Raw genomic sequence first — 26,531 nt, 5'->3', positions numbered from 1 at the left:
GACGCGCAGCGGATGCGCGCCGAAGGTGCGCCAAAGGTAAGCCCGTCTACGCCCGTCCGCGCCTGGACCGCGCCCAGCGCCAGACCCCCTGGCCCCCGCAAAGACCAACCCTCCCGCATCACATACGACGCCACTACCCTCTCAGCCCTGAACCCCGGCCGACCACCAAACTGCTACCAAGCCGTACCTGGACTCACCCATGGACCTTTCACCTGCAATTCCTGCAAGTTTGCCTGCATTAGGACCCTCACCAAATCCACAAACACCAAACAGAACACCCGCTCCAACCACCTGAAATGCTTCCTTATCAACACCCGCTCTGTCCACAGTCACGCCATCCAACTTTGGAATCTACTTGACACCACTGCTCCGGACGTCGCCTTCCTCACAGAAACCTGGATGAACGCCTCTTCAACACCCGACATCGCCATAGCCATCCCTGACGGCTACAAGATCATCCGTAAGGACCGCACCAACCAAATAGGAGGAGGAATTGCCATTGTTCATAAGAACACCATTCGCATCACGACCAGTTCTGATGAAAAACTCGCAACCGCCGAACACCTCCACTTCCAGATCCACATCGACCCCAAGACCACACTCAGAGGCACCCTCATCTACAGGCCACCAGGACCCCGCACACAATTCTGTGATGACATCACTGACTTCATCAGCCCACACGCCCTCCCCTCAGAGGACTACATTCTACTTGGCGACCTCAACTTCCACCTGGAAAATAACAACGACAACAACAGTACCACCCTTCTGGACAACCTCGCAAATCTTGGACTCAAACAACTTGTGAACACCCCCACCCACTGTGCCGGACACACACTCGACCCAATCTTTACATCCAGCAAATACATATCCTTCAACCACACCATACCTCCCCATTGGACAGACCACAGCTGCGTGCACTTCGAATACAAAAAGACTACGACCCGCAACCACCCACAACAAATTCCCCGCAGAAACTGGAACAAAATCACCACCGACCAGCTTCTCACATCGCTCCACCAATACCCTCCTGCTTAATCATCAGACCCAAACCAAGCAGCCACCAACCTGGCACAATGGATCACCCGCAGCGCTGACGAACTAGCACCACTTAAAAACAACCCTACCAAGTTAAACCTCAAGGAAGCCCCCTGGTTCAACGATGAACTTAAAAAATCCAAGAAGACATGCCGCACCCTCGAGAAAGCTTGGAAAAGAAACCCATCCACCGAAAACCTAGCCACTTTCAAGAACGCCACCCGTAAACACCATCAACTAATACGTTCCACTAAGAACACAGCATTCAAAGATCGACTCGACAAAAACGCCCACAGCAGTTAGGAACTGTTCAACATAGTAAAAGAATTCACCAACCCCTCAGCCGGCACAAATGACATCACTCATTCCCAGTACCTCTGCGACTCCCTAGCCTCATTCTTCCACAACAAAATCGCCGACATACACAACAGCTTTGAAAACCAGTCGGGTGACCAGACCACCCCACCCACCTCAGAACCTAATCCCCCTCCTAACAACCTCTGCACCTGGAAACCAGTCACCACTGAAGAGACCATCCGCCTGATGAACTCCATCCACTCAGGATCACCTACCGACCCATGCCCCCACCACATCTTCAACAAAGCAGACTCCATCATCGCTCCCCACCTTCGCGACATCATCAATAGTTCCTTCAACTCCGCTACCTTCCCGGAAAGCTGGAAACATGCCGATCTCAGCGCCCTCCTGAAGAAACCCACAGCAGACCCCACTGAACTTAAAAACTACCGACCAATCTCGCTCCTCCCATTCCCTGCCAAAGTCATCGAGAAAGCTGTCAACAGTCAATTAGCCCCCTTCCTCGAATCCAACAAATCCCTCGACATATCACAATCTGGGTTCCGTGCCAAACACAGCACCGAGACCGCCCTCATCGCAGCAACAGACGACATCCGAAAACTACTGGACAACAGAGAAACAGTTGCCCTCATCCTTCTCGACCTCTCTGCAGCTTTCGACACAGTCTGTCACAGCACCCTTATTCACCGCCTCAGCAACATCGGAATTCATGGAAAAGCACTGGACTGGATCATCTCATTCCTCGCCGGAAGAACGCAAAGAGTCCGACTCCACCCTTTTAAATCAGAGGCCACCGAAGTCATCTGCGGCATACCACAAGGATCATCACTCAGCCCCACACTCTTCTACGTATATATGAGCCCCCTCGCATCCATCGTTCGCAAACACAACCTCAACATCATATCCTATGCAGACGACACCCAACTGATCCTTTCCCTTACCATAGACCCAAACACCGCCAAAATGAATCTACATGAAGGAATGAAAGAAGTGGCCGAATGGATGAGGAAAAGTCGCCTTAAACTGAACTCGGACAAAACAGAAGTCCTCATATTAGGATCATCCCTCTCCGCCTGGGATGACTCATGGTGGCCACCGGCTCTGGGAAACGCCCCCAAACCTACGGACCACGCACGTAATCTGGGATTCATCCTAGACTCCTCCCTATCGATGACCAGACAAGTCAACGCCGTCTCTTCCTCGTGCTTCAACATTCTACGTATGCTCAGAAAAACCTTCCGATGGATCCCCACCAAAACAAGAAAGACAGTCCCCCACGCATTGGTCACTAGCAGACTTGATTACGGAAACACCCTCTATGCCGGAACCACAATCAAATTACAGAAAAAGCTCCAACGTATCCAAATTGCCTCAGCCAGACTCATTCTAGAAGTCCCCCGCAGAGCTCACATCTCCAGTCACCTGAAAGACCTCCACTGGCTCCCCGTCAGCAAAAGAATAACGTTTCGTCTCCTCACCCACGAGCACAAAGCACTATACGACCTTGGACCCGAATGCCTCAACACACGCCTCTCCTTCTACACCCCCTCCCGCAAACTCCGATCGTCCAACCAAGCCCTCGCCGCAATACCACGCATCCGCAGATCCACCATGGGGGGAAGATCCTTCTCCTACCTTGCGGCCAAAACCTGGAACTCCCTCCCCACCCATCTCCGCCTTACTCAAAACCACCTCTCCTTCAGAAAACAACTCAAAACTTGGATATTTGATAAGTAATCCCCCACCCTCCTCAAGTGCCTTGAGACCCTCTGGGTAAGTAGTGCGCTATATAAATGCCGAACTTGAACTTGAACTTGAACTATGAAGCCTCAAGAAACTATTGACAGGTAACTGATGTGTACTGTTACCCAACTCAGTGCTATTCATTTTATAAAAGGCTGAGTGGACCTGCGGGAATTTAATTCTGTAACCACGAGGTCAAACACAGATCCCAGGAATGGATGTATCATGGCCTAGATAGACTGACAACAGTGGAAAACAAACAGAGATAAATGCAAGGTAAGAAAGTAAGAAAAAGTAGGTAGAAGTTGGGAGCAAAGAGCAGGTGGATGGCAGGACCACTCCCCACTCCTGTACCTACCAGTGAACTGCACAATCCTTGGCCTGGGCTTAAAGAGGCAGAAGTGGCAGCATTCTTGGTGATTGGGTTGAGGGAAGGTTTTAGACTATCCTATTAGGGACCCAACCAAACGTTCACTGCAGAACACCTCCAGCTCTCCTGGGAAAGACCAGGCGTGCTCATAAAAAAGATTGTAAAAGAGTTCAGTTTGGGAAGGATTTTTGCTTAAAAATGTGCCTTTGGAAAATGTAAGGGTGTCTCCCTTGGGTCAACCTGCTAGAAATGGTTGTGAAATTCAAGATGACCCCCTGCCTTTTTATCCAGAGAAGAACTCTGTTCACTACCATTTGAGTCAGAAATATTCTATGGTGGCATACAAATCCTGGCGGGAGGCGTGGACGGGGGTGAGGAACTTATAGCTAAGCAAGAAATAAAGTCCAGCGATTCTGATCCACACTTGGATAAGGCCTAAAGTTATAGGCCTTTCTGTCTTCCATCCAAGAGCATCCGTGTAGCTCAAAATATTGACACATGTTAACTAGTTTAGCATGGACAGTACCATCCACATATAGGTGGGAGGCAATACCAGCCACAGTTAGTGCAAACAGGATCAGGCTGAGGGACAACCTTGCTTTAGACCACTGCAGATCCTGATCCTCCTTTCTTTGCATGACCTTCTTTGGGGGCCCTTAGCCAGGGACCTGTCTGGAGAAAGAGTTTAACTCCCAGAAGTCCAGTATCCATGGCCAAGGCTCTAACATAGGACCATAGTAACTCTCTATTTACTCAAAGGAGGTTTTGCCCCATTGGCAAATTTAAGCTGTAGCCCATAGTCTTCTTTTATTAGACAAGAATCTGTCTCAATGGTGGGTGCTAGGGAACAGTAGTGGTGGGCAGAGGGAAAGAGGGGTTAGACAAAAAGAAAAAAGAAAAGCTGACTTATCTGCTGGCGTCCGCCTCTCCTCTGTCCTCCCTCTGTTCCGGTGTCATGTAGTTCCTATAAATCTATATAGTATCTGCGCATTTAGACGACATAACTATGGGATTGGTATCCAGACTGATTCCAGATACCCCCACAAGGTAGGTTAGTCTAGAGTCCTGCTAGCTCACAGTCACCCTATGCGCCCCTCTTACCAAAGAGTGAATAATTCCTGGCAACTATCGAACATGACAACCCTGATCCCTCAGAATTGTGGAAACAGTACAGTTCTTTTCGCTCAGTCCCTCGTGCTCACTTAGTCTCAGAGGAATACACAGAATAAACAGTGGGGACGTTTTTCAACCAGCGTCAATCTAATGTAAAATAGGTGTGCTGAAACAACCACCAGACAGAAACAGAAATAAATGATTGTAAGCACTAATCGAGTAAAAGGATGGTAGATTCCTACCATAGTGCTAAAACAATGGATATAGGCAAGTATAAAAATACATGACAGTAATAAATGTGTACTCCAACAATGCACTCCTAACTAGACGTATCTATGTGTACCTAGGATGAATGTAGGTGTAGAGCCAAGATTTCTCCTAGGATAAAGCCAGCCCCGTTACCTGAAGTGAGAGACTGTGGGACCCCATCTTGGTCTTGAGATGGACACCCCGCAAGGGATGTCAGACCACTGTGAGCTGGAGTCTCTGCGTGCAGGAACCTCAGCATCTCGCGTCAGTGTGTCAGCATGAAAGTCCTTTTTCTCCTCTCCCTGCCTCAACAAAGATATGGTGTTTATATACCCAAAGTGGTAGCCTCAGGGGATCTACCTTGCTGTGTCATGTCAGACTAGGATGACGGAAGGAATGACCCTTATACATATTTATTATGCAGGAGATGGTAGTCCTGCTGAGATTCCAAGAATCCTCCTGCATAATGAATGAGGCTAGTTTTGCGAGAAAACCCCACGTCATTTAAGCAGTAGCGTAACTAGATAAAAGGTCAGAACCAAGAACTGTTATGTAGTGTAATGGCAGGGGAAATATAGGTGAAATGTTGGTTATTAGCTGAGCCTATAACGGGGTACCTGTATGAAACATAAGACTGGCAGCACACAAGCTCCCAGAATACCCTAAGCCAATCACAACGCTGCTGTCACCAGCATGACGGCAAGAAGGACCTTACAGGCGTAAGGTGAGAAACCTGAGCACTCCTTTGTGCTAAGAAGAAGCAAGTTTACATGAAAATTGTTCAAATGTTCAAAGTTTTATTCACTTTGTAGTTTGATGCATGTGATTCATCTTTCTGAATCAAAAGTGATCCTTTAGATAGAGATGGCTCGAATTAAACATTGTGTAATAGTTCCATAAACACAAAGATTCAATACATCTTGATTGTGGATAAGAACAACATGAGTCAGTATCCCCGCTGCATTTCGAGCTAAAGAGCTCTTCTTCAGGGGGTCAATATGTTCTCAAGTGTTACACGGTGAGCGTGTAGGTGTAAAAGCTGCAAACACGGTGAGACGCACTCTTTTTCTTGGCATACCAGAAGAGATATCACATACACAGCAAGACACCTACAACCCACAGCGGGCCAGCTGCAAAGTTTAGTTGCTTACAGGCGAACAGAGCCAAGCATATAATCTGTGCAGTCGGAAGGTAGTCACAGTAATACATAGCATGTCAGCTACAACCCAGTATGGGCCGCCCGCGCTTTAATTATTTCTTTTTAACTGAGTGTTTCTGCTCACCTCAACGCCATTGAAGGACCAGTCCACTCGTGCTTGTCCATTTAGGGGTGTCCGTACAGAACATAACAGGGAAAGAGTGTCTCCTACCAGCAGCTTTTCCTCCTCTGCATGGACAGTCATGTTATAGATATCCGTCACTGAATGACAAGAAAAAAAATAAACAATGAATTTGAGTTAAGCTAGGCAAATAGCTTGAATTAAAAGAACTTCATAAAAAGACAGATAAAACAGAAGAGTACACACACAGAGAAAAAAAAGATGCACCTGAAAAATGCATTTCTAAAACAATTTCTTCTATTGTCAATCATGTGTTGTTGATGAATGGTGAAAACTGGCTCACTGACCTTCTTCCTCTCAGCTGCCCCTCTAATGACCTCAAAGAATACTCATGCTCAATCATTGTACTTTACTAATCCATTTTATTTTTTTTCTATCTAAGACTTGACACAATGATGCCCTCCAACTTCCACAGCTCACTCAAATCAAGCTGTGGTGCACAGGAAGACTCCTTAAGGTAGATGGTGCAGTATCTAATGTCCGTGATTTCAACTAACCAGTTCCTTGAATTGGTGTACTAATGTGGTGGCTGCCATTTTGGGACTGGCACAGCCAGATACAGGGGGCAGCCATGACACCACACACACTGATCACCCGCTAATCTTTAGCTTGCATCCTGTGGGAGGCATTCTTCCCAAGCACAGACAAACTCTCTTAGGACCCGATTACGAGTTTAGCACTGCTGCGCCGAGTCCGCCCCAACCCAGCACCGCCAAACCTGTGGTGAGGTCGCCTGCCGGATTGAGAGTTTCCTCTTGTTTGGCTGGCTTTTTTGGTAGTTCCCACGGCAGTGCCTCTAAAAACGGGCACCGCAATGAGAATGCCAAAAACAGTTACTGCCAGACTCGTTATCAGCCCCCTTAGTGTTCAAAGTAAAGAGACGTGTATGGTCCTACCATTTCTCACAAACTCAAATGTGAAGTTTACATTTTAATTATATTTCTTTATAATGTCAAGAGGCATTTGCTTGACCACTGCCTATTAGCGGGGATGGCATTCATCTGGAAGGAGCAAGTCTCTGTGTGGCTTCATCACGTGTTCCTCTAACTGTATCGCACTAGCGAATGGCTTGTGCTCACTTGACACATGTTACCCCAGTATGCACATGGGCTGCCATGGTCAGTAACATTCTAAACCACATTCCCACCACTGACTGCTGCCAACGCCATAGAGATGACCACAGGATTATTCACGGAATTATTACAATTTTTGCACTCTCCCTAAGTATTCAATGCTCTGTCACCTGAGCCATATTATTTAAAAAAAATTTATGGGTGACATAATGTTAATTTTTTTTACCTCCCTCACAATTCTATTTATTTCTGGGCAGTGCATGTCTTCCCACCCACCACACTTCCTGTCAATATGCTTTTTTAGCATCAAAAGCGTTTTGCCATAGGATCTCTTAAAACTCTTTATTATATAATTATTTGTTGCTCTTCGTCCTTCCCTGTCAACCCCTTACTCGCCTTCTCACATTGCGTTCGAGCTTGAGTATTATTTTCATGAATTAAAACATTTCACATTATAGCTAAAGGTCAGAAATATATTTTGTAAGTTTAGTTTTGTTTTTGATTTTTGTTTTCATAGAATATGTATTATCCCATCTGTTTCAGCCTAACTACCCACCAATATCATAATCTCTGTATTTTCAAGATAGCATGCAGATGTTTGCTAGTATTTTGCTAAATTATGGACATTAACGCCCAAAGGATTGTTATAGGCAACAATGCGAAATACTAATTTACAATACGGTCATTACAATACGGTCAGTCAATACCCGATAGGCCTCAATATTCGTGTTGACTTGTGCATTTAGATAATTAGCATTTACTACATCATAAAACCTTTATTGTAAGTTCCTGCACCATGTTGTCACGTTTTCTCTACTTGGCATTGATGCTGGTGGCCCAAAGCATTCTTGTGCTTGTAAGGTTCAAAGTTCTCAGTCAGGTTACTGTCTAACTAGGATAGCATGGTGCCTCACAGTCACTGTCAAAACCAGCAGATTGTCAAGTCTACAAGTCATTGTCAAATCGAGAAGTTGCCGTTGGATTATTCTCAGTAAATGCTGGAAATACATTTTTGAACTGTCAATGATTTTTGGCAATCATTAGAGAAGAGTGTTCATGACTTTTCTGGCTTTTCCAGTATTCAATTCTGATGATATAAAAGCCAGGAATTTGATACCTGGAATATGGTGTACATCACCCGGAGACCATTCAGGCGGTTGAAGCAGAATATCTTATACAGAAATATCATAAGACATATGTATCATGTCCTAAATATTGTGAACAAAAATATTGTCCACTTTTTGGGTGTAAATTTTCTATTATAAATTCTGTATATTTGTAGACACGATTTAGGACTCAATTTTTATGTTAGGCGATATTCTGACACTGATAGTTTAGAACCGAAGTCTTTCGGGCAATAGCCGCATGACTTGTAGCTCAAATCCTTAGAAATTAATATATTAATCTACAAAATATTAGGCTGGGCCCTTCCCCATCCCCGTATCATTGCGCTTCTGCAAGGTTTTACAAGTATAAAACAATTGAAATCAACAAGGACCCCCTGCTATTGATAGGAGTTCCAGAGGCGGGGAAAATGTATTGTCTATAAAGCAATTAGGCAGTCTAATGTTTCAATTCAAGTATACTTATAGATAATATTACAGAAGAAAGCCAAGCAAAACGAATAAAATCAACCAATACATTTTATTATCAAACAAATAACTAGAAATTAGAAAGTCTTGACATTGATGATATATCAATCAACCATGTCCTATCCTATGGGTAATCTAAATCATTTTGTCCAATCATAATTTCTTCATATAGTCCAGGAGTACATGTCAAAAGTCATGGAGATTATTTTCCTACAATAATGAGCAAAAAATGAAGACGCAACACAAAGGTGTCTTAGATCGTGACTGGTTCTTGGTAGCATCGTGCCACCTCCCTGTCGGTCAATTCCTGAAAGTCGTCCATCAGGGCTGAGCGGCGGTGCCGCTGATCCTACTGTCCTTGCAGTGTATTTGCTTGATCATTGTGGAGCAGCTCAGCCTCAAGGAGGCCAAGACCAGTGCGAATTATGCAAGAAGCCCGCATGCTTGGTGACACTAACCCTCCAAATGTATTCCATAAGGGTCTTCAATAGGGAGGCTGGTGTATCAACAGAGCCAGGAATGAGTGCGAAGTATTCTACAATGGAGTTGTGCAGCTCCGCGCGAAAGGCTAAGCCATGCAGAAAATTGCTGGGAAGGCATCATGGTTCGGCCAGACCTCGCTTATGAGGCACCTGTAGCACCATTTGTACTGGGGTGTGATGTGACAGGGTGTGGGGGAGGTGTACCACCTCCAACACCCAAAGGGCGGCCCTAGTGGAGAAGATTAAGTAAACAATGAGGTCCATATACCATGAGGGACATAATAGAAGGTGTATACTGAGGTTGCTGAGAATTCGAATGTATAGTCTATATCTCGAAAGACGCACATTGCTGCCCACCGTAGAACCAGTTGTCAACTAAAGGATTTAGTACAATATTCAGGCCACACCAGAGTACCAGATCTGCTTCCACCCGGCCCAAGTGAAGAAACCTTGTGGTAAAAGTCAGGGGAGTCAACATTAGGAGCATATATGTTGACCAGGTATACACGTTTGTTTGCTAAAATACTGGACAGTATCACCTATCTCCAGCATCATCGACAAAGCTGACCCTGTGGGCAAATGGGACACTTCTATGTATTACAATTCACATCCCACGTGAATAGGAGCTATCTAAGAGAAGTAATGATGGTCCCCCATGTCGATGCAAAGGGGCAAGTGTCACAGGGCGAAAGGTGGGTCTCCTGTAGAAATGCCACCTTGACGTCTTGTTGTGCTGTGCTAGGTGGGATAGCACCTGCTTCCCCTTACGGCCTCTAATGCTCCACGCTAAACATACTTACTCAGTTGTCTGCACTTTATTGTAGGGATCCCCACAACCTAATATTGTGTAGGGGCAAATCTCTAAGTGTTGCAACTGGTATGTGGTGTGACAGCCTAACAGCCAGAAATCAAATAAACGATAGCCAAACATCAACATAACATCATCCCCCACCCACAATGGATTGCGAAACATCCAGAAAATCCCCAAAAACATACATCAAAAGTAACCTAACTGTAGTCATCGCGGTGTGCACTTAATTCCCAGTTAGCAGAGAGTGTTCCTCACATCTATAAACGTATACCTTGCCTCCAGAACGACCATCGTGAAGTCAGGGAAGATGGTGATGGTCGACCCTGGAATGACAGGGGGCTCCGCTCTTGGCCAAGCGAAGAGCCGCGTCCCTGTCCCTAAAGTTGAGCACGCGGGCCACAAGCAGGTGTGGGGAAGTGCCAGGGGGTGGCAGAAGTTCAAGAGACCTGTGGGCCTTCTCCACCACAAATGTCTCCATGAAGCTTTGCTTGCCAAAGAGTTCTGTAAGGAGAAGTTGAACGAGCAAGTCGAGAGGCCGCCATCTGTGGATTCTGCCACCCCTAGTATATTACTGCGGCAGGACCAGGCTTTGAGTACTTCGTTCTTGGTCATCATTGTCTTCAGCAGCTTTTCAACTTTTTCCAGCCGCTTTGTGACTAATGAGGCATCCTCTTCCATTTCCAAGATATGCTTCTCTGCACCATCTCGCCTTGTGTTTTGTTGGTCTATCCAGTCACCTATGGGATACAGCCTATGTGTGAGGATGCAGAAGTGTGCATTAAATGAGCTGATGCCAGCTCGCAGCTCTGCCATTATGGCATTATGGCAGCGGTGCCATCCGTTGCTCCGCTTGCGGTCTCCTCTACTGGGCCATCTTGTGTCTCTGACAGGGAGCGCTGTCACCGTCTATTTGTGTTATGCTCAAAAATTAGCTTCAGTGTTTGTGATCTCCCTGTCCTATTTTGGATTCGGTATGGGAGAAGGGGAAATAGTCACCCTTACTATCAGAATGTTACTGAAAGGATTGTTGCAGAATATGTCATCCCGAGCCCAAGCTCAAGGGAGTGCCGGGCACTCCACCCTAACAATATGTACCTTTATAGATAACAGCATGCAATGATCTCGATAAGCGACAGTCCCTGAGTGTTTCTCTGTGCTAATATGCTTGTAGGGATCACTGGGTGACTGTACAACATTAATGTGCCATCATGTCACCTAGAACCACAGGTCACAAACTCCATCCTTGATTTGAATGGAGTGGCCCATCAGGCGCAGGAAATGGCCATTAGTGCAACGACATGCCGATCCATCAGAGGCGTGAAGCAGACCCCAGTGTGTATCAGGGGGACTCACCGGTGCCATCAGGAGGTTCAATAGGCAAGCCATGGAATGGGGGGGCAGTCTGATTAATCTCCCGGCCGTGCGAGAAAAATGGGTATCAGATGCAAGCCCCGTCCAGCTGCGGCGAGCATGTAGTGCACGAGGAGGAAGTGGGCTAAGTAGCCATCGAGGAGGCTAACAAGGTCCAATAGAGGGCTGCACAGGCCCACGCATGGGCCACCAAGGCGCCACAAGGAAATGGTGTAGGCCCGCCACCACGGGCTCTAGTCAGGGAGGGCCTCGCCTCCGAGTTGGCTATGCGGCAAGCGCAAGATAAGTAGTTTTATTTATTTATTTATTCATTTTAACTATCCTGTCGTATGTCGACTAACACCCCTCCCCCCCACCCCCTATCCCCACCCGGCCCCCCTGCGCTTGCCATCATGGGTTGCGACTGCAAACACCTAAGTGTAAATAGTTCAGGCCTTAGCACACATGTGATTTTTTTATTTTTATTTTATTTTTGTTTTGAAAACACAAATGTACATGCTGCTTTGTATAGGTAGTGTGCATAGGTTTGCAAAAAACATAAGTGAACATCGTCCCATAAAAAGCTAATAAAAACATCAAATGAAAGACATGAATTGTAAGCAGTGTCCTGGCATTCAAGTGGACATTTTAGATGAATGTGCACACACAGTGCCATCACTCACAGTGAAAAGAATGCATGGCTGAAGTGGGCTGGGCCACTGCCCCATGCTTGATGCTGTGCTGGGCAAAAACAAAATATGAAGGCCACTCTATGCATGTATGTATGAATGCATGCATGTAGATATGTATTTTTAGTATGAATGTTTTGTAAAACATGAAGCTCGAGACACAGCCACAACTGCCTCTAGGCCAGAACTAAACAGGAAACAAAGCCGTACAATCTGTGTTTCCTTTCAGTATTCTTCACTGCTGCCTCTCCATCAGCCTTTCAGCTGGGAATAGAAGGCTGTTAAGTGGCTAAAGGTTGTACAAAGAATCAGTACTGTGATGTTTACAAGGGTGGAAGGGTGTGTGACGTCACTTCCGCTATACCCTTCCATTTATTGAATTGTTTCCATGCGTACAATGTGCCTACAATAAATATCTATCTTCATTATAATAGTTGATTCTTTACTGTTTTCACTGCAGATTTTTGTACAGCAGACACAGTAAGGCCTCTGGCAATTAGGTGATCAAAATGTACGACAATGTCATGTGTTAAAATGGAAGGTTTTGAACCCAGACATTTCTGGCACACTGGATGGGGTGTGGTGTAAGGTGCTAGCCATAAAAATGAGTAAGAATGACAACTATCCTTCGCTTTACTTGGTACTTACCCACTCTATGAGGGACATAAGAGGCGGAGTAGTCCTCTCCGTTGACTTGTGTCCTGCATGTTAGCATCCTTTTGAAGGTGACCGGAGGGTGGGGTATCACAAACCCCTTTTTAGGATTCCATTGCACCCCAGTTAGACCATAACGTGGAGGTGGGAGCTGTCAAGAGAGCAGAACACGAAGCACAAAGTCACAATCTGATGTCGGATAAGAGGAAAAAGTACAAAGCGTCAATTTTTTCAACAACCTGTCCTTCCTTGCAAGTACTCCTTTACTTCGAAACAGATACATGCAAATCTTTGTTATGCAAAGATTACCGTAAAGGGGCTAACCAGTGCACACGATCACATGAACCAGTCGCTGTAACCAAGAAAAGGGTCTATCATCTCCATAAGGATAGCAGACCTTTAGTACTGTTCTTTTCCAGAACTTTCTCCACTTTAACTAACCCCATTGGACCAACCTCTCCCTCCTGGTGAACTAGAACATCATGGGCAATCCATTCAGACCAAAATGGGCCCCTTGAGGGATCTGACTCTCTCCCATTGTGGGATTCTGTGCTCTCCTCGAATAGTCCAACTTGGTCAATATACAAAAAGTGGGTTTAGCACTGCCAAGTGGTTGTTGGTAACAACCCGGCTATCTACAAAACTCTCAAGAAAATAGTTTACTTAAAAGAGATAGAAAATGTCATCATTTGTTAATAACATGTCCTATTTGGAAGCAACCACCAAGAGGTCACGAGGTTGTGTGTTACAATGAGGATACAGTGATTATGGATCAATGTAGGTTATTTGCATGTAGGTTAATCAGCTTAGTTGGGGGTTACAGATAAAGCCCCACCAGGAGCAGCATCCTGCTGCTCAGCCCCTCTCACTCCAACATTCACTCATCCAAGGTCCTCACTCACCGGCCGAACAACTGGGAACACCAAGACTGTGGGGAGAATGCATAAGATAGCAAGAGGCCACAACACTATGTTTATCACAAGCAGTGCCATGCCAGTTGTATGGCGCATGTGTGATTTACGCACAGTAAGGTAATGTTAGTCACAAGTATTGCCCTTGTTGGAAACATAGGGCACTGCTGAGAGCTCACTGAAATGCTGAGTATTCCTCTTTAGGTTGTGACTCTCTGGTGCTAGAGAGCCAAACTATCAAAGCTTCTCTCTTGGAGTGAGTTTGAATATATAATTCAGGCAGTTCATATATCACTCGGAATTAATATAATGTCCAAGCAGTGTTCATCTTTTAAGAAAAATAAATACGATTTTTATTTTCATTTAATTATTGTAACCGAAAAAAGTTGCCTCATAATAAGTTTCCATAAACCTTGACTTACAATGCAACTTTTATGGCAAAGGGACACACGGACAATTATTTATGAAACTTTTGTTCTCTTGGAGAATTGAGTGGGCGCACAAATATCTTACTGTCAATGTTCGCTCTCTTCATGGAAGACTGAGGGTATCCTTGTAGCCTGACATCACTTGATTTCAGGTCAGGTCAGTCTTTGGAGAGCGGTAATGCAAAGCTCTTTCAGTGTCAGGTGGCCTTTGAGAGTTGTGTTAGCACTTCCCTTCTGCTTATTCTGCTTGCACTGCTCCTGAATAGTTGCTGACCGTCTGGATACAGTTTACCACTCTAGTGTCAAACTGTACCGGGTGATGCCAGGGTGTTGGATAGCTGTAGAAGCTCACAGTGGATGGTGCATCAAGACGTCATGGTCCAAGCACAAGGTCACACATGCCAGCCTCACACGTGCAATTCCTCTTGTTGGGGTAAACCCCTTACTTGTGGTGCAGTGGCTCACAACTGGTGAAGAGCCTCCAAACAAGGTGCTGGAAAAAGGCTGCACATGTCCGCTTCACGCCTGTGTGCATTATTGTTAGGGTGAGCGCCTCACTTGGAGAGCCACAACACATGACGACACAAATTGTCATGATAGGGCCACACATGCTGGCCTCATGCCTGCAAGTGTTTTTGGTTCTCAAGCATGGCAGTCAAGGAAATTATCTTTGAAGGGATGCAGAGGTTCTGGTTGTGGTCCAGAACTGGATCTCAGAAGCATAAATCATGTTTTTGTCCTCATTGTATAGTCCTTACTTCTGAAAGGAGACCACGACATGTTCTGCCTATGGTCCACGCTTTACTGTACGCAGGTGTTCAGAGCTTCTGCAAGGTGAACACTGGATAAGCACAAAGAGTTAGCTGATTGTGAGTCTTGGTACCGTTGACCCCAATCTGACCACCCACTCTTATTCGAAGTTATAACCAAACTGTAGGGGAAATCTAATCCTAGGGATGGTCATTTTCTTTGCAGGTGTTGAGGCCCCATGGGAACGAGCCACAGGGCTCCAGACACCGCTGTGGCCAATCCGGTGCTGTTGCCAGAGGCTTCTCTGTCCAAGAGGACAGAACGCAGGATGAAAGGAACAGCCTGGCTGCCCTTCCCCTTTGTGCAATGTATGCAGTCTTGAGTCTTGGCCTTTCATTGGTCAGGTGTTGCTCTTGTTAGGGCACAGTGTGGTGGCTGGATTTGGCCTAGTCCAGGGCCTGTGAACAACAAGAGTCTTGCTGCTCCTTTCTCTTGCACGATGACTCCAGCCAGACAGTTTCACTTGCCAATGCAAAGATTCTGCGGAGTTAGGGAACTGGAGGGGTAGTGGATGGGGACATACAGAGCACTGACTACCATTAGATCCTATGGAGCACCTACAACCATAGGGGCTTCATACTTCCAAGACAGTAGCATCACCTGTGTGCCTTGGCCCCTAGTGCAAGGAAGGAACTGGGATCCCTGGCTGCTGTTTGAATGATAAAATACAGCAATAACCAGGTGTCAAAGGGCCCCTTAGGTCTTTGGGACCTGGTGCCATTGCACCTGCTGCACTAGTGGAAGCTATGCTTCTGATCCAAAATGGAACCCTTCGTGGGTAACTCATCTCTCATGTACCCAGGGACACGCATGCACACAAATGAAATCAGGAGGATTACTGGTGCCAGTCAAGGTGCACTGCATGGTTTTGGCACTAGGATTCAGATAAACATCTGGATACTCTGCTACTACAATCAGCTGCAACCAAGTCCTAGGAGTATCATGGCCTGGCCATGGGGTCAGTAGATATACATGTTAAAAGGAGCACCACTTTAGGGCTGTACTCCTGTCACCCAACAGAGTCAAGTACTCTGTTTATGAGCAACATATAAAACCATTGTAGAACACTTTCCAGGAGTCTTGCGACATAGATCTTTTGCACAAGAAAACGTGGCTTTGACAAGTGAAAAGTCAAACACTGACTATACTAAAAGAGAGTAGGATTATGAGTAGGTTTCAAATGGTAGAAAGAGTACCTGCGTGTAGTCACCTTATTGAAGCAATATTGCTCATTTGTATATGTGGGGAGTTTTTAATTTGTCAATCATATTAGTTAAATGAAAAACATGTTGAAACAATTTTAAAAAAAGATCTTTTTCAAAGGATACATGTGGAAATACATTTTCTCTTTGCCTTCAGGGCTGTCCTAGAATTTGTAGGATTAAACATTGTCTGTGACCAATATCCAGACATTAGCTCTCTATGGGTACATAAATATGGAATACTTTCAATTGAAGTTGGTTCTCCAGGGGTGTTTATATATGGAATACCTTCGTTTGAAGTTATTTCTCTAGGATTCTATATATAGGAATACCTTCATTTGAAGTTAGTTCTCTAGGGGTGTATATATATATATATGGAATACCTTCATTTGAAGTTAGTTCTCTATGGGTGTATATAACAGAATACCTTCATTTGTAGTTATTTCTCTAGGATTGCATATATAGGAATACCTTCATTTGAAGTTAGTTCTCTAGGAGTGTATATATATATATATATATATGGAATACCTTCATTTGAAGTTAGTTCTCTATGGGTGTATATAACAGAATACCTTCATGTGTAGTTATTTCTCTAGGATTGCATATATAGGAATACCTTCATTTGAAGTTAGTTCTCTAGGAGTGTATGTATATATGGAATACCTTCATTTGAAGTTATTTATGTTGCATATATAGGAATACCTTCATTTGAAGTTAGTTCTCTGTGGAAGTATATACATGGAATATCTTGATTTGAAGTTATTTCTATAGGATTGTATACATAGGAATACCTTCATTTGAAGTTAGTTCTCTAGGGGTGTATATATATGGAAAACCTTCATTTGAAGTTATTTCTCTAGGACTGCATATATAGGAATACCTTCATTTGAAGTTAGTCAGTTCTCTATGGTTGCACACATATGGAATACCTTCGTTTGAAGTTAGTTCTCTATAGATAGATAGATAGATAGATAGATAGATAGATAGATAGATAGATAGATAGATAGATAGATAGATAGATAGATAGAAAGATAGATAGATAGATAAACAGAACTGTATACATATGGTTCTAGTGATTAATCTGTGTTTCTGTAGTATGAGGTCTCCAGGGAGAGAAGTAGGTTACTGTACCAGAGACGGGTTTGACGAAAATGTGACTACAAGCCCCTCTACCCCTGACTTTGACCATGATCCAATAATATAGCATCTACAGAAACATGGATTAATCACTAGAACCGTATATATATAGTGCGCATTAGGTGAGCATGGTTTGTGTCCTTATTAGAGGATTCACTAGCGTGGTACACATGGGTCTGGACCCCGTGGAGTCCTGATGAAGAGCTATTAGACAAACAGCTTGAAACATGTTGACAAAAACACATTACTGAGACAACCAGACTCATTAAGGTCAGGTTTCTTCTCAGTAAACGACTCCTGATTTTTAACCATATCAACTAGGGGCGTGAATAAAAGATTGGACAACTAGTTAGGTATTTACACTCCACATCACTGCACTACACATAGTCTACAATAAAAAGTGCTCCTACGTAATTGGCAAGTCGCAGCACAACTCAATCACTAGTGGATTGAGAGGTACCCCAATGATGAAGCATGCAACACAGGGGCAACCCTGGCGGGTGAGGGGTCTCTATAAAAAAAAACCAATTCTAGACAAGGGATTGCAACAAATTCTTGCTGTATCCTACCTAATTCCCTAAGAGCAGGTTTTCTTCGATATACTCGATTTATGTCTAACTACGTAACTGTCAGGAGGATAAACCTAGCCTCTACCTCTGCCTCCCTCTCTACTTTGGTAACCAGATATTTTGTAGGCATTTTCTAAAGATTAACTTTTCTTCTTCACTGCACCCTTGTGGGAACCCCTTGTAGAAACTGGTACAATCAGCAAACGCATGAAACAACAAGTCATCTTGTTTGTCCTATGAAGATGTACCAGAGGTCCTTTACAGGCAGGGGAGTAGGTCCCTTTGTGAGAAACACCAATGGGCATGACATTCCCGATAAATTGCTCTAGTCTTTCTCGCTCTCATCTATGATGATACGGATGTACCATGTTACAACGCATACCATTACAACTACCTACTATTACAACGCGACCATTACAACACATACCATTACAACGCATAGCGCTTTGAGGTGCTGGATAGTGGTAAGTATAATTTACTATTCTAACTCCAGTCCACGTGGACACTAGGGAAGGTGTTGGATAGTAAATTATACTTATTCCCTATCCTAGAGCGCCCCCCAGCGCAATGCGTTGTAATGGTATGCGTTGTAAAAGTTGCGTTGTAATAGTAGGTAGTTGTAAAAGTTGCGTTGTAACAGGTGTATACCGATGATACAGGCATAATGTCATCTCTTCTCCAGGACAGCAAAAATATAGATTGCAAATGTATAACATTATTAACCATAACATTATTATAACATTATTCTATCATATATAACCTGGACAGTTCTGACCGCTTTATTAATTGCCTTAGTTACGGATCAGCCATCTTAAAGTATGGCCTACTGTTAGAGTCCATACGACACAGGACGTTTGGCAATTGAAGGATACATAACTTTAATACTAAGATACGTAACAAACAGATATCCTATGCCAAGGGAATAATTTGTAGATACATACATACATAACTAGAAAATATCAACGTATGAGGATTGCCCAAGCCAAGTAAATCGTCCATGACCCCATCTGCTGCAGCACAACTGATTTTACATACTGGGTCTTTTAGCCTTCCACTTGAATTGGGAGGTAAAATATTGCAGTAGTATTTCAGTTAGTGTACTGCTTCAGCATCTAATTTGGAATTGTATCAGGTAAAATGGAGTATAACGTCAGGTAACAGCTATAAAGTGCTTGTTAGCCCACATAATTATCACCATCCTGTTTCTGGTGGTAAGGCATGTGAAATTATGCCTTCTTCTGCAATGTTACAAGCTTAAAATCCGGGTTAGAGGTAAAATGAGCAAAAAATAGGTATGACGCATTTAAACAATGTTCAAGGTTCTAAATGACCGCTACGTGCACTTACAGAATTCATAACTTTTAGACTGGACTACACTGTTGAATATATTGTTTATCTGACCAATGAAATTAGTATTTTTTTAACTAATATTTTTAGTCGAAACAAATAGAAAGAAACTTTACACATTTCTAGCATTACACATATAACATATTTGCAAAACAGGGACAAAAAAGACCAATTGTGTACCAAGACGGAGTATATTTCCCCAGAGTGCCTTCTAGTCATCTGTTGGCAACTGGGTCTTTATTATTTCTGAGAAGGTCATTCTAAAAGCGTCTCCCACTGTTCATTTGACCCCTCCTCTCGCCTCCTCGAGCTTCCGTTTTAAACAGGAAGCAGACACTGAGTCGCGGCGCTCAGGCACAAACTTCCTGCGGAAGTCTCAAGACGTCTATATTAGGCAATGGAGGAACGGTGAAGGACTTGAGTAAAAACACAATACTTACTGGCGTGAATGAACACCGTGCATCCCCCCGGGACAATCAATGCCCACTGCAATCTCAAGCTTAATTACTGCATGCATACTTTTTTATCATGCAGGATAACCGAGAAAGGTGGAGGAAAAGGCACTTCCTGTGATTTAAGACCACTTATTGTATGCCAATAGAGATCACCGAGCACAGTCCATAATTTGAGTCAGTGGTTGCAGGTTGGGCCCACTCGCACTCGCTTTTGGGGACGTCATTTATTTTTCCTCTGCAAACTTTGATCTGGATCCGAAGAGAAATACACAAAAGGGAGAAAGAGGAAAGAAGATAAAGAGAGAAAAACAGTGACAAAAAGGGAAAGGATGTATGAGAAAGGACCAGCAAGTGTGTCTGGTGGCAGATGTAAGAGGCGTGAGGTGGAGTCAAGACCGTATAGCTTTGGCATTCAGCATCCTGGCCTACTTTGATAGCGACAGATGCAGACGTCTAAATAAAGCTATGGGCCCTGGCACTTTTGCTGTCACAAACGAAGCACTGATAGACCATATTCCAGTGTATATCTTACAGACCCGTTTAAGTATTGCAAAGTAAGTTGGGAACAACCATAGCCAACTGAATGTGTTTGGCAGCGACAATAAAGACACCCATACCAATATAATTACATTAACGTAACCGAGGTACCAATGTGATTATAGTATATCCCCTCTTCCACATGTCTTATCATTGTAATAAAAAAGCATATACATCCTTATATGTTTTCTTGGTCAGAATTGCAATGTAGACTTTACAAAGAAACACACTTGAGTGAAATCTACTAATAGGTGGAACAAAAGAAGAGTTTTGTGGAAACTCGTGGGCTCACATATTCACAGGTCCATATACAGCCTATGGAAATGGTGCTGACACTAGGAAGAGGATGGCACTCCTGATTGCAGTACAGAGTTAGATGACGTTATGTCATGGTACGTTAGCTGGTGTTTGGGAAGCGCAGCATTTAACAGAGTGTGGAAATTGAAGAACTTGATGTACATAAACAGCATTCATTTCCCTTTTTTCCCACTCCTCTCCCTGCGCATACCATGAATACCGTAAAGCATTAACTACATCCCACTGCCAGCGAAGGCCTGTACTCCAGTGTACATGACAGCCATTTTAGGCACCCTGGCCTTTTGCCCGCCTAAGATTAGACTCACCGGCTTCCCTTCTGCGTGTATTCGAACTCTCTCTCTCGTGCATAAACCATGAAACCCTCTCCCTTTTGCGCGACCCTGCCCCGAAAGGCAGCCCTTCTGCTTGACCCACGCAAAAACCCCCCCCTTTCCCTCTTGAAGAAGCATCCTTCGCCTCAGCTGACATAGCCCCCCCAGCTGTATCTGACTGCCCCTGTTCTCTCATGTACGGGTCATAAGACCTCTCTCTCTCTCTCTGTGCGACTCTGTCTCTGTGCACACCCTGGCTCCCCCTTCCCCTTCTCCCTCACACGGGCAAGTCATAAACCTTCTTCTACAAGACCCTGTCCTTGGGAGTCACGGCCGCGCCTGACCAACACCTCCTTTCCCTCCATGAATGCCCCTCTGTTGACCAGCACTCCCTCCGTGCTCGATTGTCCACGCGGCATGAATGCCACTCCTTCGATGACCCCTTCCCCCGAGTCCGACTGACCACACATGTCCGAGGCCATCGCCTGAGCCAGAGGATACCATTCACTGCACTTTATTGTATGAAGTCACTCCCCTTCAAAGGACTCACTATTGATCCTGGTCTCCCCACCCCCTGGGCTACGATCAGGCGCACACATCCTAATAATCAGCGGAACATTCAGCTGCGTCATTGCCCCCTCTCCTATCAGCAGGTCAAGGGTCCCTATTGTGAACACATGTGGGGTAGGATTGACACGAGGATTATGGGGTTATCTTTTCTTTTGTTACACAATGTCCTGCTTGTAATGCCAAGTATTTTGCAAGGTATAAAAGACGGAGTCTCAGCTCACTTGTTAGAGCACCTCCCGATGACACCTTGTTTCGTGTCTGAAATGACTGGCTCTCCTCATGAGAATTAAACTCTGTTCTTGATTCCTGCATCCAGCGCCCGTCTCTTTATTTTTGGTAACTATTCAGAATGGAAACTAATAGGCGACTTGTGCCAGCCATCCGGGCATCGATACTAGTATGGAGACGCATATGTCGGTCTCTTTTTCTACAAGAGCTGCAGCTTCATTCTAGAGGGCACTCCAAAAAGAGTCCTGGTAGCAACCGTGAAGCTGTTAACAGCCCGGTGCCATCTATATGTGACCAAAAAGCCCACAGGCAAATATAATGGGAGCACCCAAACCCTTATTGGAACAGCTTGAAGGTGAACATTAGTCGTGTCTGGTGACAGACCGCAGAGACTCCCATCTGCTAGTGAGAATTTGAATATTTCATGGAAGAAGCAGTCGGGCAGAAACCCCTCTTCCTTGGTTGTCTGATCCAGAAGCAAAGCACCAAGAAGGCCCTGTAGGCTGATCTCAAAGCCAGAGCCAATGCTTTTCTGGCCACCAGACTAACCATCTGAGACTTTAGACTAGAGGTCCGATGAAAAGATCTGTGCACATGGAAAGGTCGCCGAGCACCAGGGCCATTCTAGAGCTGTCATGCAGCAGGAGGAGTCAGTGATTCTGCAGACTTGGGCAGTATGAACAGACCCTAAGAATGGTGCATAGGGGGTCAAGGAATGGGTAGAGAAGGTCACTCATCCAGTAGACATGGAGTGTGTGGATGGACGTTACGAATGGACAGACAGTGTGAAGGAATAGGCAGTGAAGGCCTTTAGCCAATAGACATAGGCAGTGTGGGGGTATCCTTAGTAATGGGCCAAGAGGATCATTGATCCCATACGTGGACCTTAGGAAGGAATACAAAGGGTCATGAAATGAGCAGAAAATGCATTGATCTTATAGACATAGACAGTGTGGGGGTATGCTTAGTAATGAGCAAATGGGGTGATGGATTCCTTATGCATGGGCAGTGTGAAGGAAACCTTCCAAGTCAGCAGAAAAGATCAGAAATGGGCAGAAATTGTGATTGATCCTATAGACATGGGCAGTGTGGGCAGCCTTAAGAATGGGCAGAGATGGTGGTCACATTTTGTAGGGGTTCATCCCACCTCTGGACCCCATTGCCCAGGAAAAGAACTCACGCCTAGAGGCGGAGTAGTACTAGGCAAGCCCCAGTTGCTCAGGCTTACATCTACCCTAAAGAGTAACTGGGCGCTGTTGCTTTCATTCCAGGGTGTTCTTCTAGGGTATTGACACGAAGTCCCTATGGGCAGTGTAGGAGATACAGACCAGCGGCAAAGGGCTGGATTCTTCCTGGGGGCTGAGAGACAGAGGCAAATGTGTGTGTCTTTCACATAGAAGTTGAAAAACAGTCCATGAAGAAGTGTATTGAGATGGGTCAAATCAGTCTTTTAGAAGGGACCAGGGAACATGTAATCGAAGAGGGGTTTTAGGGTAAGGGGCAACGTTTTGTGCAGTGTTTCCCAGAGAGGAAAGTCCTAAACCACTGGACCTTCAAAGGGTCCCTTAAAGCTATCGTACAAAAAGATATTGGATTTGGTGAGAGGTCAAAGGATATAAGGAAAGACTAGGCAATTGTTCTAAAGAAAGCAAAGGTGTTCTCCTAGAATAAGACATTTCAGTGATTGTATTAAGGAATATCGAGGCTTGAAATATCAGGCTATACTAATATCGTTTACAGAGTATCGAAATATAAGTGCATAAAGAGGAAGTATAGATTTACTATTCTTATCTCCACATGACCGTAAAGATATATATATATATATATATATATATATATATATATATATATATATATATATATATATATATATATATATATATATATATATATATATATATATATATTACCTACTGGCAGTCGCCAGTAGGTATATATAGTTAGGATTTCTTTCCTATGGGATTTCTGAAAATTCTATGTCGAATAACTTTGGCGTTTGTGGACGGAATTGGCTGAAATTTTCAGGACAATGGCCCATTTTGTTTCCGAGCAGCCCCTGAAAATTTGGGGGGGTTTCGTCAAGGGGGGGCTGAGAAAAAAGGGTGGTCCCAAAACGCGTTTTTCCCATTCATTTTTCCATAGGGCGTTTGGAATCACTTTTAGCTCGAACGGCTGAATGGATTTACACGAAACTTGGCAAAATTGTAGATATGGTTTGCCCGACGTGCCTTTGCTATGTCTCAATATATGTGCTCCAGTGGATTTTGAGAAATTATTGTTTTAAAAAACAGATATATCTGTGACAGCGCTCCGGTTAGCGCCCCGGTTTGCGTACCTGACGCGTAACGGAACTTCGCGAAGCGAAGCTGATTGGCTCTCCGGTGTCTGTCAACATTCTAAACAGTCCGGAACGGCCACCATCTTGTCTCTCAGTAGGATCGAGAGACAAGAGGTGGAGAAAAACGAAGGGGGAAATGAAGGAAAGGGGGCAAGGTAGACCCCTCCTGACCCCCTGGGATTGATGAGGGGGATATTAAAGTGCCCCGCGGGGCAAAAAATAAAAGAAAATTTTTTTTGCGATTTTTTGCCGTAGAGGCGCCTCCCGGTACGCGAACCGGGCAGCTAACTGGGAAGCTAACCAGGCAGCTAACCGGCAGCGTAACGGGAGTCTGAGGAGAAGCTGATTGGATGTCAACATTGTAAACAGTCCGGATCGGCCGCCATCTTGTCTCTCGGTAGGATTGAGAGACAAGAGGTTGAAAAAACAAAGGTGTAAATGAAGGAAAGGGGGTAAGGTAGACCCCTCCTGACCCCATAGGATTGATGAGGGGGCTATTAAAGTGCCCCACGGGGCAAAAAAATAAAAAAATAAATGTTTGCGATTTTTCGCGGTAGAGGCGTTTCCCGGTACGGGAACCGGGCAGCTAACCGCCAGCGTAACAGGAGTCCGCCATCTTGTGTTTTTTGGAGCGTCCGGTTCGCGTACCAGGTAGCGTTCCGGTAAGCGTAACAAGGGGGAAACCAAGAGAAACAGTAAAATAAAATTTAAGGGAATAGATTTCCACCAAACTTGGCAAAATTGTAGGGACTGTTTGTTTGATGTGCCTTTGCAAGGCCTCAAGATATGTGCACGTGTGGATTTTGTCTAATTAAGGTTAAAAAAAATATAAATATCTGTAAGCGTGCTCCGGCGCGCTTACGTTACGGGTTTTGTTTGCGCTGCAGAGCCGATACGTCACGGTTATGCGACGCGTCATGAGGCGTCTCACGTGGCTACGTGATACGTCACGTAATAAAGAATATATTTTACAGCTATAGATATTAGCTTATAAAAAACCAATGAAATGCACTGAAAAAACCATAGGTTATAGACCATATATAGTTAGGAATTTGCATTTACAAAACCTTGAAAATTCACTGAAAAAACCATAGGTTAGAGACCATATATAGTTAGCTGGACATTTTATTGATATAAAACCAATGAAATTCCATATATAGTTAGTTGCACTAACTATATATTTCGCGCATCTGCAATCCAATGCTGATGATGTCACATATTACATCATTCATGACATGGTCAGTGACATCACTGATGACATCTCAAATGACATCTCAAATGACATCACTGATGACATCACTGATGACATCTCAAATGACATCACTGATGACATCACTGATGGCATCTCATTTGACATTACTGATCATATCACTGATGACATCATTCATGTGATTATACAATGAACCTCTTCAGACTCTAATATAACCTTAGATACACTCAGTGTAAACAGACACTCACAGACTGTCACTCATCCATGGAGTTACTCACACACCTAGTCAGTCATGCAAAGAATCAATCACACCTCCATTTCCTCAACTATACAGTTATACACACCTTACTTATTTAAACATATACTAACACATATTTACTCTCTTATCCAATCCCTGATACAAGTTCACAATGATCCATACAGCCACTCACACATTCACTGGCTCTTAAGCACAGTTATTTATATATGTCAACTCTCACATGTACTGTGTTTTACATATGTACTTACTTTGACATGTAGCACTGAGATATCCATTCACTCACCAATACACTCATGCACACAGTCAACCGCCCATAAAGCTGTTTCCACATGCACTTTTGAACCCATACATCTAGTGAATCAACTGCTCACACATCTATGCACAGAGTTATACACCTCCCAGCGACCCACTCACACACTCAGTCTCCCATACAAATACTTGGGCAACCAATCAATAACCCATATAGTTACTCATATAGCTACTGATCAACACATGCAGCAGTTTACAGAACAACAGACATAATGATGCACAAATTAAGACAGTTTAGTCACTAACCCATGCACTCAGTGAGACACATTTAATCACTCACTCATACAGTCAGTCATGCACCTACTAAATCCTTCATCCAGACACTTATACATCCACTCATTCTTCAATATGTAAGACATATTTTAACTTTACAGAAACATACAGTCACTGGATGTTGTCATCAGTGATGTCATCAGTGATGTCATTTGAGATGTCATCAGTGATGTCATCAGTGATGTCACTGACCATGTCATGAATGATGTAATATGTGACATCATCAGCATTGGATTGCGGATGCGCGAAATATATAGTTAGTGCAACTAACTATATATGGAATTTCATTGGTTTTATATCAATAAAATGTTCAGCTAACTATATATGGTCTCTAACCTATGGTTTTTTCAGTGAATATATATATATATATATATACATACATACATACATACATATATACCATCAAGGTACACATATGTGGAGTTTGGTATAATCTATATTTACCTTTTGATATTTTGTCTCTTGATAATGAGTGCACAATATTTGAGGCCATAGAGATT

At 44.1% G+C, this 26,531-nt stretch overlaps 1 protein-coding gene across 2 annotated transcripts in view; it reads right to left on the bottom strand.

Moving 5' to 3' along the window:
- The window catches only part of LOC147718463 (vascular endothelial growth factor receptor kdr-like), a 537,031-nt gene that overhangs the window by 296,804 nt on the left and 213,696 nt on the right, over positions 1-26,531 (bottom strand). For both annotated transcript variants that reach the window (XM_086918385.1, XM_086918386.1), the window contains exons 5-6: positions 12,814-12,970; positions 6,112-6,248 (exon numbers count right to left, since the gene is read on the bottom strand). In XM_086918385.1, the coding sequence (XP_086774511.1) occupies positions 6,112-6,248; positions 12,814-12,970 (294 nt within the window). The remainder of the gene's footprint in view (positions 1-6,111; positions 6,249-12,813; positions 12,971-26,531) is intronic.

The sequence above is a fragment of the Lissotriton vulgaris genome, chromosome 4_1 (genome assembly GCF_964263255.1).
Source record: "Lissotriton vulgaris chromosome 4_1, aLisVul1.2, whole genome shotgun sequence".
Taxonomy (NCBI): domain Eukaryota; kingdom Metazoa; phylum Chordata; class Amphibia; order Caudata; family Salamandridae; genus Lissotriton; species Lissotriton vulgaris.
This window is presented reverse-complemented; position numbering and strand designations above follow the sequence as displayed.